Source organism: Drosophila takahashii, chromosome 2L (assembly GCF_030179915.1).
Source record: "Drosophila takahashii strain IR98-3 E-12201 chromosome 2L, DtakHiC1v2, whole genome shotgun sequence".
In the NCBI taxonomy this organism is placed as follows: domain Eukaryota; kingdom Metazoa; phylum Arthropoda; class Insecta; order Diptera; family Drosophilidae; genus Drosophila; species Drosophila takahashii.
The window spans coordinates 27,180,900-27,198,664 of record NC_091678.1 but is presented as its reverse complement, the minus strand read 5'-3'; the positions used below and the strand labels follow the sequence as shown (position 1 = coordinate 27,198,664).

Here is a 17,765-nt window from a genome sequence, read left to right as displayed (position 1 = left end):
CATTCCAACAGCAAATTTAAAGCTTGCGACCTAGGTCGGCTAATCATTTTGTAATATTTCAAAATTGGCGCCAGTTAATTTGCTTGCTGAGAGTAAGACCATTCTACATGCATTGCGGATGAACTCCGAAAACTTCGGTCACCCTAAAATATTAATATTTTTCGACTAGTAAAACTCTTAGCCGAACTGAGTACTAGGCTTAGTTATCGAAATGTTTTGTTAACGAATTATTTATTCAAAGGTACTAAGTATTGTAGTTAAAAATGAAACTTATTTCTGGTAAAAATTTCATGGTAAAAGAAGTTGTAGCTATTGAGAAATTAATACAAACAGGCCGCCTTTTGCAAAAAGTTGGCATCACTGACGTGAAAAAATGTCCTATTTTTGCCAGGTAAAACGCTGGCTGTGAAGAAGAAGAAGACATACATGTAAGAAAGTACAACATTTTTGTTTATTATTAATTTAAACTAATAAGCTTTGCTAATTTTCAGGGGTAAACATAGGTTACCAGCGCAAGACACCATATTCTTCCGATTCATTCGCGATAATATCGACATTGCCAAACGATTTACTCAGGGCGGCCGCATTCTTGTGAAAGGACCTGGCCAACGAGTTAAATCCCCATGGGCCCCATGGTAAAACCGCTTGTAAGGATCTCCTCTGCGTCCTAGCCTCTCGCAGTTTATGCCTTCGCAAGTACTCTAGAGCAGACTGCACTTCGGTTCGCTTTTAAAATTCTTGCCAACTTAAAAATGAAAATAACCCAACGCAGCCGCGGCAACCGCTGTTCAGGGCTGCAATATGTAGCCTGGCGGGTAATTCAAATTTGTAATTTTTTTCTTTTATTATGTACAATATGCGCTTTAAACATATATTCATTTTGTAATTTTGCAAGAAAAACATAAATTAAGTTTAAAACTTATTGGAAAATGGTCCAAATAAGTCAAATAAAATACGATAATTATTGAATATTCGATACTTAGTGTATGCATCCAGCCCTGGTCGTTTTTCGGTAAATTTTCCGAAAAAAGGAAATCTCTCGAATTCCTGTGACACCAACGGTTTTGGTCGGTTGGTTTCTAAACCAACCGTCCCCAAATCCGTCAACGGTTTCTGTGACACCCCTGTATATTATTTTGCACTGATATTTGATTCTAGTTAGATGGATCCTCAACTGAGCTAAGTAATTTGGGGTGAACTTCCGTTTAGCTCCAACCCCCGATTTCGTTCAAACTTTCAAAATCCACTGATTATTGGAAAAATAGTCGAAATTGGCGCAAATAACGGTATCATGGAAAAAAACGGTAAAAACAGTTTTTCTTAAATATCTTCGAATATAATAACTTAATCAAAAAGCTAGCTAGGAGAAATGAAAGCTTTTAAATAAATAAGTATTTTATGTTTTATACATTTTTTCTGTAAAACTAATAGTTTTCGTTAAAAACGCTAAATAAGAATATTTTTTCACAATGTTTGAAAATAAAAAACCGTTGGAGCACACTTGCGTCATTTTGCCCGATATATCGCACGAAAGCTTCATGTTGTATCGGTGTGTCAAAATTTATATCGATGTCTCTCGATGTATTAGCGATGATACTACCTAAGCACGAGAATGGCATTACATTTTTAGGAAGAGCATTTCAGTTCTCGTAGTTAAATATAACATTTAGATAACAAAATAAAATACAAATTATACAACGGAAATAAAATGTATTAACAAAAAATACATATAAATCATTTATAAAGTCGCAGGCAAAAATTTTTTTAAACAAAAATCGCGAAAAAAATTTTTCCCTGCGGCGGTTTTCTTGCCCGTACCTTACTACTTTCTTTAAAAGCTTATCCAGCTTTCATTCAGGTCATCCGTTCCATTTCCTTTTTTCGAGGAGCATGAACACGATACATCGTATAAAAAGGCAAAATAGGTCCATCACCAGAGTAGAAGGTAAAATGCTGTTATCGACTAATCGAAAACTATCTGTCGCCATTTTATGGCGGGATATTGCAGTTTACGAAGAAAATGATTAATACACAAAAGATCCGTTCTATAAATATCTTCTGTTTTTGTCTAAAACATTTTTTGATTTTTCTTTTATTTTCCGAAAAAACTGCAAAAAACCGAAAATTTTACGATTTTTACCGTTATTTTTCAAGATCCCGTTATTTGCGCCAACTTTGGCTATTTTTCCCGTAAGGACCCAAGGACCCAAAAACACGTCAATATGGAAAGTTTGAAAAAAATTGGGGGTAGGAGCTAAACGGAAGTTTATCCGTAATTTGAGTATTACTTAGCTTAGTCCACTTGAATTGACAAAAAAGTCAATTTTTGAAAATAGAGTGAGTGAGTTCATTTGACTTAACTTCGATCCAGCTCGTCCTGACTTATGTACTACGTGCAATAGAAAGAAGAAAGTTTCATCGCGATAGCTTTAAAACTGAGAGACTAGTTCGCATAGAAACGGACAGACGGACATGACTAGATGGACTCGCCTATTGGTGCTGATCAAGAATATATGGGCGGTTCTTTTACAAACTTTTTGTACTATTCGAAAAATAAGTAAACACGTGTATCAGGATTTGGAAAAAGTTTCAGGCAAATCAAAAATGTGAAATTTTTTTTTGGCTGAATCCGTTCGGTTTGTAAAAGAACCGCCCATATATGTATACTTTATGTGGTCGGTAACATCTCCTTAACTGCGTTGCAAACTTTTGACTGAAAAAATATAATCTAGCTGGTATGTCTTACTCGTTTCCTAAAATAAATTTATTTTTTGATTTAGCAAATGAGAACTTTGCTTTTCGAGTGACTTTGAGTGCCATCCGCCAATTAAGTCATTCCTTCAAAAAAAAATTCATTGATCAATTTACTTAAAGCGCATACCGCCGACTCGATGCGGTTTTGCCTTAGTTTTCGGTAATTTTAGTTTTAATTGAAGGCTTAACTTGAAGTCGAGCGATTTTGATGCGCTTTGCTAGGAGTGCTTGGTAACTTGGTAAAATCAACTGTAATAATTGTAAAACAGGCCCCAACCAGCAAAATTGTCAATTTTACTAAGGCTCAGATGACACATTCCATTTTTAACGTCAATTTATTGTAGCAATTTTTCTTTAATGGAACTCCAAACGAGCGCGAGAAAGAATCAAAAATTTTTGGTTGCTCTAACACTAACACCAATAATAAAGGCCCGATATAATATTAATTCTGACTCTCTGGCACTTCTTTAAACCCACACAAATGAAAAATTGTCACAATAAATTGACGCTAAAAATTGAAAGTGTCATACGCGGCGCAAGTTTTTTTCAGTTTGCTTATATACGATTTTAAAAATTTCAATATTTCGGAAAAGTAAAAATGCAGTTAAATGGTGTTTATCAATACCTATCGAAATGTAGAAGAAATTTTTTAAATCGGACCATTCGTTAAAAAGTTACGGCGGATCAAAGTTTTTATCTCCATCTTCTTCGCACTCCCTTTAGCTGAGTAACGGGTATCTGATAGTCGGGGCACCCGACTATAGCGTTCTCTCTTGTTTTTTTTCCGACTTTAGTTTAGATTATCTATATCATATAATATTCCAACAAATTGCAGCTCATTGAAAAGTTGAATCTTTTAAGAAAAAAAAGAAAGTATGGATTTTTGGCCAAAAAATTAGCTTTCCGGCCCAGTGTGCAATGTAATGATTGATTACACTGTGCAGCATTTTTAGTGCTTTTTAAATTTACCTCGATGGATGCTATATTTTTGGATTCGTTACGAATTCCCAAGTTAAACTGCGTTTTCCAAAAAGTTCCCCGACGCAAGGATTCTTAGCAAAAGGACCTCAAAGTTCGAAAAATGCTGAAATTGGCCAACTTTGCGGAGCTCTCAGAGGCAAATGGATGCATGGTTTGATTCGATGTTAAAGTTTTTTAAAAGATACAGCCTTTATCTTTTAAACCCCATACTTAAAAAATTTTTAAGATTTTTTTTAGGGCAGAAACAAATTCTAGAAAACATAGTAAAAAAACATAAAAGTATACAGCTGCGGTCAAAATGGTAGTAGTGTTGCCGCCCTGTGTATTTAAAAGTTTGTTGTTGTAATTGATCTTTTCCTGGTAATATTGTATTGATTATAATTTTACTATTAGACTAATTGGATAAGAAAAAATTACAACATCAAACTTTTAAAAACACAAGGCGGCAACACTGCTACTATTTTGACCGCAGCTGTATGTTTTTCAGTTTTTTGACTATATTTTTTGAAATTTATTTCTGCCTTAAAAAAAATCCTAAAATTATTTTATGTATGGGGTTTGAAAGATAAAGGGTGTATCTTTTAAAAAACTTTAACTTCGAACCAAGCCATGCATCCATTTGCCTCTGAGAGCTCCGCAAAGTTGGTCAATTTCAGCATTTTTCGAACTTTGAGGTCCTTTTGCTAAGAATCCTTGCGTCGGGGAATTCTTTGGAAAACGCAGTTTAACTTGGGAATTCGTAACGAATCCAAAAATATAGCATTCATCGAGGTTCATTTTTGATGCTGCATAGTGTTATAAATTTAAAATACAATTGTATTTTAACCTAAATTATTTTGAAGTACTTCCAATTATGTTAATTTATTTTATACTTACTTATAAATTTGACTTTCTTGCTGAGCCGCGGCTGCTTTGAGCGTATCTTGTTGTTTTTCTTGATTGGCGCAGATCTTCTTGACACTATTTAAATATTCCGAGGAAGAGAGCAACGTTATGAAGAGCCGATTTGGAAAACATTTTAACTTATTAGTATACAATTGCATATTTATAACTGTTTGGTAACTGTTTGACCTATGAACTGAAAATCATTCTAGTTTTTCACATTTCACCTTAACTGCACTGTAATAGTCTATTTACACTGGGGTGGAGTTTTGGAGTTATGGGGCTATTGACATAACCCTACAACTAGATGTGGGCAAAAGTGAGGTACTTTTAGGGCAGCGGTCGGCACACACATACGTTGACATTTTGTTTTATATTTGTGTGAGTAATTTTCACTGGTCAGCTCATCGATGTGTGTGTGTAGACCGCTGTTCTACGTTATACATGTGCGAGCAGCACGCCGGCAGAACAAAACCCTATGCTCACTTAATAGGGCGCTGCCGACCGCTGTTTTAGGGTCTTTGGTATTTCTGAGTATTTTTTTGTATTTTTCGGCATATTTTGTATTTATTTCCTATCTTTGAAGGTCCATCCCTAGTCAAATTAACAACACAAACAACAAACACTAGATGTCATTACTCGATATTTGGAGTTAACCCAGTGGAAACACTTTTTTGGAGTAATCGGGTTATTGGCTTACTCGATAGGTTAGCACACATAGTGTGACTAGACTTTAAGAACACATTCGTACAATTTTCGTTTGGTGTACATGACTAGATCGTCTCGGATAGTGATCCTGATCAAGAATTTATATAATTCGACCTGTTACATACTTTTTACGAATACAAAATACACTTTCAGCCAAACAAATAGGCGCCACCCCAAACATTAAGGCTCAAGAATTCTACCAACTTTTTCGGGCGCCAGTACACAGAGAGAAGTATTTAAGTAATTTGTACTCAAATTGAGTACAAAATACTAACTATCAGTACAAATTTGTCAAAAAATGTTTACTCAAATTAAGTACACTTTCCTTTTATTTAGTACATTTTTACTCAAAATGAGTACAGTACAGTAGTATGAGTACAAACTGTACTCATTTTTGAAAATTTCTTGGATAGTATTTTAAAAATGAGTATTGCCATTTCTTAAATTGAGTACTGAAAAATGATGGAATTGAGAAAAAAACTCTCAATCCGGAGAACTTCCTTTCCTACTTACACATTATTTTAAGGGCTTTACACAGTTTATGTTAATTGTTTCATAATTATGTGAATAATAAACTGTTATAAATAAAAGAAACTTACTTTTTGTTCGACCCAAGTCGCCTTCTCCGTCACTCGAACCACCGACCCTTGTGTTAATGCACGCGCGCACTAAACGGCTGAGCCAAACAAGCATCAAATTCAGCAACGTCCAAACCGCGCATAAGATTTAAATTGTAATGCTTGCAAATAATTCAATAAAATTATTTAAAATAAAAAAACGCATTATAACAAAAAAAATTATTTGTGTTTACCGAAATGGGGATTGAACTCACGACCCGGACGACATTATCTATCAAATATTTGATGGCAAGAGTCATTTACTCCCTAGGCCAGCCTTTTAGAAGGTTCCTGTGAGTAATGTCATACTCATAATGAAAATATTTGTACTCAAGTTGGAAATTGAAGAACTTCTTTCCTAAAATTAAGATTTTTGGGATCAATTCAAGTTTTTTTTTTAAAGTGAATTCAATTCGTACTCAATATAAGTTTTTTCCCAAAGTTTGTACTCAAAATCAGTACATCCTGAAAATGAGAATACAAAATATTTGATTTAGAATGGCTGCATTGGGTGATCCGTTATTTTATCCTAATTTAATCATTACATACTTATGTATGTACATGCCAATTAATCGATGTGTGAGTGTGTCATTGCGTTTCTTAAATGCAAATGTGACGACTGAAAATTTTTCCCTGCTTTCCCCTTGAAACCCAATCCAAATTTTTTTTAAAATCAATACAAAAATTCCTTATGCATTTAATGGGTTGGCTACACACTTTGACTTAGAATTGCATCCATTAGATAATCCGTTCTGGTATCCAAATAGTACCAATTTTATCAGGTGTTTCTAAGCCAGAAAAAAAAACATTGGCCGCCTCTCTCTCTCTCACTGCTCACTACTCTCTCGCTCTGCTTTTGCTGACGTTCGTGAGTGCTGCGAAAAACAAAAACAACGGGCTGCCAAAGAGGCCCCCGCAACCCCCACAAACAAAAAAATCATATAAAATCAACCGTGGGTCCAAAAAATAAAAATACCTTACTGATTGTATGGCATAGCTCCAACTTTAAACCAAAAACGGATCCGATCGCATAATCGGTGCGGAAAAATTAATTAAGTGCCTTAACCGGAAGTCGGTTGGAGCTCATCTTCTGGGCTTTCGAAGATTTCCACAAGCAAAGCTAAACAAAAATATAAACTTGTTGTGTTGAAAACTGTGGGAATCCTGGGAGTCCTTAGGAGCCGAATTTTAAAAAATCCTTTCTTAGTGCACAACCCCTCTAACATTCAGACCCATTTTTTTCCAGAATTTTAGGTCTTATGGTTTGGGCTGGGGGAACTTTTTTTTTTGATATTTGGTTCGGTTCACGAAAAATTTATTTGGTGTGTTCGTGTTTTTTTTCAACATTGTGGGGGGTTTTCTGATTATATTAACGTAAAGTTTATTTACTAAGGGAAATAAAAATGCCCAAATATTTTGTCTATGCAATGACTGCATCTAACTCAAACAATCTAATAATATATAACTATCATCTTCCAAAACTTTTCGCAGTATGACCACATTAAAATTACTAAATTAATAAAATTAATAAATCATAAATCTTGTAACTGTACTTATAAGTCCTAATGTTATGGTACATATTTCAATGAAAATACATGGAAATAAATGTTAACTTTATTATATCATTAAAAAAAATTTATTTTTGTGAACCCTGGTTCGAACCTGAACCCTGCTCCGGCTCATCATTGAACCGGTTCGCAAACCGGTTCACAAACCGCAAAACAAAAAATTTTGATGTCAATCGGAAAAAGCTTTATTAGTTATGCTAAAATTAGTACCCCAACCTCTTAAACTTTACGTACGTTTTAAAAGTCCGTGTTCATTGGTATTTCAAACGATTTAACCGATCGTTTTCAAATTTGTCGCATACTTTTCTGCACAAAAAAAAACCGTCCCCTGGGAAGCGCTTTTTTTTATTTTTTAACTTTATATAGGGGAGTGTAGGGTAATTTGACGAGTAGGGTAATGTGACGAACTCGTCGAATCTCACATATGACGTCACGTTAAAAATTCCAAATAAATGTAGTCGTCTCCTCTCATCGTGTCGACAATGATTTTACAGTAATATTATTAAGAAGTCCCGTAATTTGTTCGTGTGGTAATTTTTTCTAAAAAGGTGGTGCACAAACTAGCAAACCTATTCAATTTATTTGTGTTTCAGCAGTGCCAGAGCGAAGATGAGTGAAAAATAAAATCAGATAAATATATGCTCGTACAAATGAGATCTTAAACAACAGTTTTTGGTACTTGGCATTTTTTTTGTTTGCGCCGTTTGAGAGTGACACCATTTTTGCTCCAAGTGTACCTTGTAGGGTATCGTGACGAACCTTTTATATTGTATGGTGACAAATATTTTTTATTCTCAAATTTTAATTGTTATTGGTGATTTTGTGTAAAAAACTCTAATATTACCTGATAACATTAAATGATGTAGTTGTATTGTAGTTATACCCGTTGCTCACGCCAAAAGGGCGTTTAATTTCGGGAGGCAGTGTCGAGCGGCAGTTTTCTCCAGATGTCCACATCTCGCTCCCTCGCACTGCCCTTCGCTCTCCCTCTCCAACACTCCCGCAACTCTACGCTCCGCTCTGGAGCCGTTACTCGTAGAGTAAAAGGGTATATTGTATTCGTGCAAAAGTATGTAACAGCTAGAAGGAAGCGTTTGCGACCCCATAAAGTATATATATTCTTGATCAGGATCACTAGCCGAGTCGATCTAGCCATGTCTGTCTGTCTGTCTGTCTGTCTGTCTGTCTGTCTGTCTGTCTGTCTGTCTGTCTGTCTGTCTGTCTGTCTGTCTGTCTGTCTGTCTGTCTGTCTGTCTGTCTGTCTGTCTGTCTGTCTGTCTGTCTGTCTGTCTGTCTGTCTGTCTGTCTGTCTGTCTGTCTGTCTGTCTGTCTGTCTGTCTGTCTGTCTGTCTGTCTGTCTGTCTGTCTGTCTGTCTGTCTGTCTGTCTGTCTGTCTGTCTGTCTGTCTGTCTGTCTGTCTGTCTGTCTGTCTGTCTGTCTGTCTGTCTGTCTGTCTGTCTGTCTGTCTGTCTGTCTGTCTGTCTGTCTGTCTGTCTGTCTGTCTGTCTGTCTGTCTGTCTGTCTGTCTGTCTGTCTGTCTGTCTGTCTGTCTGTCTGTCTGTCTGTCTGTCTGTCTGTCTGTCTGTCTGTCTGTCTGTCTGTCTGTCTGTCTGTCTGTCTGTCTGTCTGTCTGTCTGTCTGTCTGTCTGTCTGTCTGTCTGTCTGTCTGTCTGTCTGTCTGTCTGTCTGTCTGTCTGTCTGTCTGTCTGTCTGTCTGTCTGTCTGTCTGTCTGTCTGTCTGTCTGTCTGTCTGTCTGTCTGTCTGTCTGTCTGTCTGTCTGTCTGTCTGTCTGTCTGTCTGTCTGTCTGTCTGTCTGTCTGTCTGTCTGTCTGTCTGTCTGTCTGTCTGTCTGTCTGTCTGTCTGTCTGTCTGTCTGTCTGTCTGTCTGTCTGTCTGTCTGTCTGTCTGTCTGTCTGTCTGTCTGTCTGTCTGTCTGTCTGTCTGTCTGTCTGTCTGTCTGTCTGTCTGTCTGTCTGTCTGTCTGTCTGTCTGTCTGTCTGTCTGTCTGTCTGTCTGTCTGTCTGTCTGTCTGTCTGTCTGTCTGTCTGTCTGTCTGTCTGTCTGTCTGTCTGTCTGTCTGTCTGTCTGTCTGTCTGTCTGTCTGTCTGTCTGTCTGTCTGTCTGTCTGTCTGTCTGTCTGTCTGTCTGTCTGTCTGTCTGTCTGTCTGTCTGTCTGTCTGTCTGTCTGTCTGTCTGTCTGTCTGTCTGTCTGTCTGTCTGTCTGTCTGTCTGTCTGTCTGTCTGTCTGTCTGTCTGTCTGTCTGTCTGTCTGTCTGTCTGTCTGTCTGTCTGTCTGTCTGTCTGTCTGTCTGTCTGTCTGTCTGTCTGTCTGTCTGTCTGTCTGTCTGTCTGTCTGTCTGTCTGTCTGTCTGTCTGTCTGTCTGTCTGTCTGTCTGTCTGTCTGTCTGTCTGTCTGTCTGTCTGTCTGTCTGTCTGTCTGTCTGTCTGTCTGTCTGTCTGTCTGTCTGTCTGTCTGTCTGTCTGTCTGTCTGTCTGTCTGTCTGTCTGTCTGTCTGTCTGTCTGTCTGTCTGTCTGTCTGTCTGTCTGTCTGTCTGTCTGTCTGTCTGTCTGTCTGTCTGTCTGTCTGTCTGTCTGTCTGTCTGTCTGTCTGTCTGTCTGTCTGTCTGTCTGTCTGTCTATAGCTAGAAAATTATCATTTTTCATGAATATTCTAGGAGCTCCACGCAGCGCAAGTTTGTTTCAAAAAGGTGCCACGCCCCCTTTAACGACTACAAGCCCCCTTTAACGCCCACAGTTTTGAAGCTATTATGAAAATAGTAACTGATATGTATTCGCTTCGTCAATACCTATCGATTGGCCAAGTAAAAAATTGCTACGCCCACTCTAACGCCCACAAACCCAATAAACGCTTAAACCTGGCCAGCGCCTACATTTCCGCCTTTCATGACCAGTAGTACCAATATCTGGCGGTAGGTGGCGCAATACAATATACACTAGCGCAATCTAGGAAATGGCATTGGAAAAAATCTGCCTTTTTTTCTGTGGTCACTCTAATTCACATTATGTTAATGCAAATTTTAAATTATTTGAAATGGGGCGCGCATTTTGTCTCTTTTTGCTCGTATTCGTTTTTCACAAGTGCATTCACCTGGGCTAGAGAGAGAGGAAGATGTGCTAGGCAGAATTTAAAGTTCTAGAAAGCCTCTTCTAGAAAGAGATCCCTGGGTAAAAATCGAGCGGCGAAAAACATATTAAGTTGTTTAGCTGAGTAACGGGTATCTAATAGTCGAGGCACTCGACTATAGCGCTCTCTCTTGTTTTGTATTGATTTTAGTCGTGCCGTCAATTGGATCAAATAAAAACACCTCTTAACGAGGTAAAAAACTAGTGACGATCGCACCTTCAACATACAAAAGTTCTGATATCAACATTTGTGACGAAAAAATATTACACTCGTCATTAAATAGACTTTCTAATATTTTCTCATTTAGCCCGCCCTAGCAAACTATTCCAGCCTTTTTCCCTCCACAGGCATTTTCCATTGCAGCGTGCCGTTAGAGCCGTTTTTGAGAAAAATAAAAAAAAGCTAAAAAAAAAAGTTTTAAAAAATTGTCTTTTGTTCATATTTTTTTAACTATTACATTTACACAAATTGCATATTGAACGCGTTTATAGCATTTAAAAATACCTTTCAAACGAGATATAACACAAGTCTGTAGCTTTAGTAGTATAGAAGTTACGGCTTTCCGAATTATAGCTGTTTTCCCGCTAAACTAGCGAGTTTTTCCAAAAGTGGTAGAACAAAAGTTTTTTATATGGATGTGATGAACGTCATATCAAATTTTCAAAACTTAGAAAACATGTTTTGGACAAACTGACAAACTGACAAACAGAATTAAATTTTCATTTTGGGAAGACGAAGAAAATCTTATTTTGGCTATCGGATTTTGACAAATGACCCCTCATTCGACGGGTATTTTCAAAAGGAATACAACTAAAACATTGAGAGGGGGCAATTATCCCCACCGGCCCCAACAGCTCCAAATTTCGAAATATTTACTTTTTCACTTTCACGTCTCTCTCTCCCAAGCCAATTGATTTTCTTAGAGTCTTGGTATGCAATCCTGTTAGTTTTCGCAATACCTTTCGATAGGTGTATCATTCATTATGATCGGACCATCACAGTAGATTTTCATTTCTTCGTGTATATATAGTAGTCGCCTTCGCACACTCTCCTGGTGCGCTTCGTCACTACATGGACTGCCGTCCATAGTGATAGGATGGCTCACGCCAAAAGCTGTGGGATCTAACTCCGATGGATTTTTGAATCCTACTTTTACAAAAATATGCTCAGTAGATGTAAGCAACTTTCTGCTTTTAAACTTTTAAAAAATATAAATTTTTGGTAAAGTTACATTAAAAAACAAATCGTTCGTCACATTACCCTACAATTTGAAAAAATGCAAAAAAAGAATGGTTCACGCCAAACGCTGTAGGATTTAGCTGCGTTGGAATTTCTAATCGTACTTTCACAGAAATATGCTCAGTGGATGTATGCAAGTTTTTGCTTTTACACTTTTGAAAAATATTGATTTTTGGAAAAATTACATTAAAAAATCGAATCGTTCGTCACCTTACCCTACACTCCCCTATATATTTCTTTAAGCCGAAAGTCAATTTTTATACCCTTGCAGAGGGTATTATAATTTTGGTCAGAAGTTTGTAACGCAGTGAAGGAGACGTTTCCGACCCCCCATATATTCTTGATCAGGATCAATAGGGGAGTCGATATAGCCATGTCCGTCTGTCCGTCTGTATGTCTGTTTCAATACCGTTTGCGAGCTCAGTTTAAAAGCTAGCGCCTTGAAACTTTCACAGTCGTCCTAAAACATGTGTACGCAGATCAAGTTTGAAAGCCGACCCGATCGGACGACTATATTCTATAGCTCCCATAGGAACAATCGGATATAGTTTTCACAAAATGAAGATATTTCGCTCAGTGTAAGAGCTATTAACAAGAATCTTTCTAAATCTTATTATTTTACGCATACCTTGATCAGGGTAAAAGCGCGTGCCGATCGGACGTCTATATCTTATAGCTCCCATAGGAACAATAGGGTGAAATCGGTCAAAATTTGACGTTTTGCAGGATATTTCGCGCAGAATATAAGCTATTCCCATGAAACTTTCCAAATCGTATTTTTTTGTGCGTACCTTGATCGGGGTAAAAGCGCGTGCCGATCGGGCGTCTATATCCTATAGCTCCCATAGGAACAATAGGGTGAACAATTTTAAAATTTTATTTTTTTCAATTATAAAATATTTTGTTATTTATTAATTCATGTTGCTATTCTAGTCAAGTTTTCATTCGTAAAATCTGCAAGGGTATTAAAACTTCGGCTTGCCGAAGTGAGCTTCCGTCCTCGGTTTAATTCTTAAGGGGGGATATCTACACACAAAAAAATTTGCTTGGTAAAATTGACAAACAAAGATAGTTACGTAACTATTAAAATAGTAATAATTTTTTCGCTTAAAAAATTCTTTAGGGTTTTAAAAATAACATACCAAAAAATAGAGTCCGTCAGAAGTGTCTAAGTGTCGAAATTTTCCATTCTGCGGCGATGCCTCACAGGTTTATCCCGGGCACCTTAAAACTTTAAACGCGTTTTTCTCGAAACTACTTTTTTTAACTCGAACAAATCTTAATCGATCGATCGATATTTTTGACAGTATATTCAAAATACCTATGTCTATCGACGGACGTAGGATTTTTTTTTTATTTTGCTTACTTTTTTTTCATCAACAATTTTGTGGCGTTTTTATACCCGTTACTCGTAGAGTAAAAGGGTATATTGTATTCGTGCAAAAGTATGTAACAGGTAGAAGGAAGCGTTTCCGACCCCATAAAGTATATATATTCTTGATCAGGATCACTAGCCGAGTCGATCTAGCCATGTCCGTCTGTCCGTCTGTCCGTCTGTCTGTCTGTCTGTCTGTCTGTCTGTCTGTCCGTCTGTCCGTATGAACGCTGAGATCTCGGAAACTATAAAAGCTAGAAGATTGACATTTTGCATGCAGATTCTAGGAGTTCCTACGCAGCGCAAGTTTGTTTCAAAAGGGTGCCACGCCCCCTCTAACGCCCACAATCGCATATATACGATTTTAAAAATTTCAATATTTTGGAAAAGTAAAAATGCAGTTTTATTGTGTTTATCAATACCTATCGAAATGTAGAAGAAATTTTTTAAATCGGACCATTCGTTAAAAAGTTACGGCGGATCAAAGTTTTTCTCCATCTCTTTCGCACTCCCTTTAGCTGAGTAACGGGTATCTGATAGTCGGGGCACCCGACTATAGCGTTCTCTCTTGTTTATTCCAAAAAATGTTACTTTTTTTTTTCAATCACTCACCATTTTGCAAAAAATCAATATATCGAAAAAATCCTACGTCCGTCGATAGCTGTTGATGTATAGAAACTAACCAATTTTTTTTTTTTTAGATCAAAAATTAAGAACGTTAGGTGTCAACAAAAAAGGGCCTACGAAGAAATGCTGCACAGCCGCCATTTTGTTTTCGATTTATTCGAAAAAAATTTTATTTTGTACTTCGGACCTAATATAAAATAACGTAGTTTACAAAGGGCATAGCGGACTTACCTATGAAAAACGGCCCCCAGCGATTTTAAAAAATTTTGAATAAGCGATTATAGATAATTAGAAGGACAGTATGGAAACCAATTTTCAAAGCTATCGGACATTTCGCTGAGGAGTAATCGTCTGCAATCCAAAAATGTATTTAAGCTTATATCTGACCAACGGAAACGCTTAACTGAAAATTAGTGATGAGAAATCAAAGGGATAAGAAATAGGTCCTCGCTAAAGAAGCTTGGCATTTTTAAGACTTTTTAAAAGTGCAGAAAACCGCGATTAAAATTTTCCAAAAAAATTTTGACCACTTTCAAGTTTTGGCAACCTTACCAATTTTTTACAGCTCCTGTGTCTTTTAACCATTGAATTAATAAAAAAAAATCATAATTTTATAGGTGGTGCAACAGTGTCAAAGAAAGGAAAAACTAGATTTCAAGTAGTTTTGTGGGACGTTTTCTACAACCCGGCCACCCCAGTTTTTTTTTTAAGTTTTTGAAGTGCACAGTACCAACTTGATTGCAAAGCACATTGCTTCCAATATTTACTCTCACACCTATTTTGGCACTATAATCACTCTTTTGCCGTATTTTGGCGTTAGAAAGAAAACACGAAATCAATTTTATCTTTCGAGCAGAAAGCACGATTTGCATAATTCAAAAGCAGAAATAGCCGTCTTTTCATGGCCGATTACGAGATAAAAAAATAATGCTTTCAGACCATAGATGTCCATAGATGTTCAGACCATTTTTTAAGTCCAAAAGTAGGATTTCGGCCAATAGGTAAGTTTGAAAAATACCATTCTATCCCAATTCACTGTTTTCAATGTGGGATCTCCGTTGAGGAATTCGCTATGAATTCTTTTCATTGACCTATTACTTTTTTCCAAAGCATATACAATTTTGTGTATTACATATTAAAAATTACTATTTTTGACAGTTAAGTAATACAAAAACGAACTAAAGAATTCACACAGTAAATTGGGTTCTCTTTTGCGAAAAATAGAATGGTATTATTTCAAACTTGCCCATTGGCCGAAAGCCTACTTTTGGACTTAAAAAATGGTATCGCTGGGTCATCAATGGTCTGAAAGCAATATTTTTTTATCCCGTAATCGGCCATGAAAAGACAGATATTTCTGCTTTTGAATTATGCAAATCGTGCTTTCTGCTCGAAAGATAAAATTGATTTCGTGTTTTCTTTCTAACGCCAAAATACGGCAAAAGAGTGATTATAGTGCCAAAATAGGTGTGAGAGTAAATATTGGAAGCAATGTGCTTTGCAATCAAGTTGGTACTGTGCACTTCAAAAACTTAAAAAAAAAACTGGGGTGGCCGGGTTGTAGAAAACGTCCCACAAAACTACTTGAAATCTAGTTTTTCCTTTCTTTGACACTGTTGCACCACCTATAAAATTATGATTTTTATACCCTTGCAGAGGGTATTATGATTTCAGTCAGAAGTTTGCAACGCAGTGAAGGAGACGTTTCCGACCCCATAAAGTATATATATTCTTGATCAGCATCATTAGACGAGTCGATCTAGCCATGTCCGTCTGTCCGTCTGTCCGTCTGACCGTCTGTCCGTCTGTCTGTTTCTACGCAAACTAGTCTCTCAGTTTTTAAACTACCGGGATGAAACTTTCCCAAAAGTCTTCTTTCTATTGCAGGTAGTATATATGTCGGAACCGACCGGATCGGACAACTATATCTTATAGCTCCCATAGGAAGGATCGGAAAAGAAAACGTTAAAAAAATTCTAGCTTCGGTGTTTTTTGAAATATTACCTTCTACTTTTGGGGATGTTATTTTTTAAATATTTCTGAATTTCGAATTAATTATTTAAAAAATCGGACAACTATATCATATAGCTGCCATAGGAACGATCGGAAAATTAATGGAAAAGTAATAGGAAATAAATTCTAGCTTCCTTGGTTTTTATTGTATTATCTTCTACTCTAGGATATGACTCTTTTTAAATATTTCCGAATTTCAATTTTAATTTGATCAAAATCGGACGACTATATCATATAGCTGCCATAGGAACGATCGGAAAATTAATGAGATTAATGAAATTAATTGAACATTTTTGCGATTTGTTAATTAATAGGAATGTTCTGCGAGGGTATTTAAGCTTCGGCTGGCCGAAGCTAGCTTCCTTTCTTGTTTTTTTATTAATTCAATGGTTAAAAGACACAGGAGCTGTAAAAAAATGGTGAGGTTGCCAAAACTTCAAAGTGGTCAACATTTTTTTTTGAAAATTTTAATCGCGGTTTTCTGCACTTTTAAGTCTTAAAAATGCCAAGCTTCTTTAGCGAGGACCTATTTCTTATCCCTTTGATTTCTCATCACTAATTTTCAGTTAAGCGTTTCCGTTGGTCAGATATAAGCTTAAATACATTTTTGGATTGCAGACGATTACTCCTCAGACCAATGTCCAATAGCTTTGAAAATTGGTTTCCATATTCTCCTTCTAATTATCTACCATCGCTGATTCAAAATTTTTAAAAATCGCTGGGGGCCGTTTTCCCTAGGTAAGTCTGCTATGCCCTTTTCGATTGGCTTCTTCATTTGGCCAAAACAAAATCCAGAAAATCCGTTTTTTTCATTTGGCCAAAACAAAATCCAGAAAATCCGTTTTTTTCCCCAGTTACCTAGATGTCCCCCCTTAAGCGAAATATAAAAACAAAATGGAAATCCGATCATTTTTAGCGGAGATACAGTGAACACCGCAAAACGCCTTTTTTCACTATTGTTCCAGCAATCGCTTTGCCACCGATATATTAGCCGATAGTGTCGGCTATAAAACTTAGTGGATGTTATTTAAATGACACTTAATAATATACAAAAGGTTTAAATTAAATCCATCCAACAACTTTTCATGGAAAAAATCGCAAAGCTAGTCGTTTTTTTTGTGCCAAAGACCCTACCCCCTTAACAATTGGAACAGAAAGCATGGTAAACCAACAAAATAAATGAAAAATAAGTAATGTTATGCATGCGTCTGTTACGTGATCCGCTTGCAAAATATAAGAGAGGAGAAAAGAAAAGAGACGAAAGCCTACTGCCTACTAGATGAATAAGAGAGAAAAAAATGTGTCCGGTACGTGACAGAATTGAAATACACACAAAAAAATTAGCTTGGTAAAATTTACCAATGAAGATAGTTCAGTAACTATAAAAAATAGTACTTTAACAATAAAAATAGTCGTCCGTGTATTTGTTATTGCTTTGCGTAACGTAACTTCTTTAGTATAAAACAGCGCACTATGGGTAATTTGACCACTTTTTTGGCCAAAACCCACTCTTAAAAAGTCCTTAGAAATTGGATTTGTCAATCACAATGTATTAGGATAACATGAATGTCAAATGTTATTAACAGAAAAGTTTAACAGTGCGCATCACTGTTAAGTTATCACCTGTGAAAGCCTGCTAGTGCTTCAACGAGATGGCAGCGCTGGTAAACCGCTTATTTTGATTAAAAGTTTGAATGATCAAAAAGAGTATAATGAAGCAACGCAGCGCCGTTTTTGAAATGCAGTTCAATCACAAAATCATGTAACTTTTTTTTGTTAGCGTTCCGATGTATTTATTGACTGTGGTGTTCCTAAAATCTTGAGTATAATCTAACCTCAAAAAACATTAAAATT

The 17,765-nt window shown here is 36.6% G+C and overlaps 1 protein-coding gene across 5 annotated transcripts in view; it reads right to left on the bottom strand.

Moving 5' to 3' along the window:
- Window positions 1-17,765, bottom strand: part of stai (stathmin) — an 87,942-nt gene that overhangs the window by 57,742 nt on the left and 12,435 nt on the right. For 2 of the 5 annotated variants that reach the window (XM_044393750.1, XM_044393752.1), the window contains exons 1-2: window positions 5,925-6,033; window positions 4,612-4,695 (exon numbers count right to left, since the gene is read on the bottom strand). The exons of 1 other annotated variant lie outside the window; for it this stretch is intronic. In XM_044393750.1, the coding sequence (XP_044249685.1) occupies window positions 4,612-4,695; window positions 5,925-6,018 (178 nt within the window). In that variant the 5' untranslated portion in view covers window positions 6,019-6,033. Of the gene's footprint in view, window positions 1-4,611; window positions 4,696-5,924; window positions 6,034-17,765 lie in introns of those variants that run through there. 2 more of the 5 variants (XM_044393753.2, XM_044393751.2) reach the window with 1 other exon arrangement.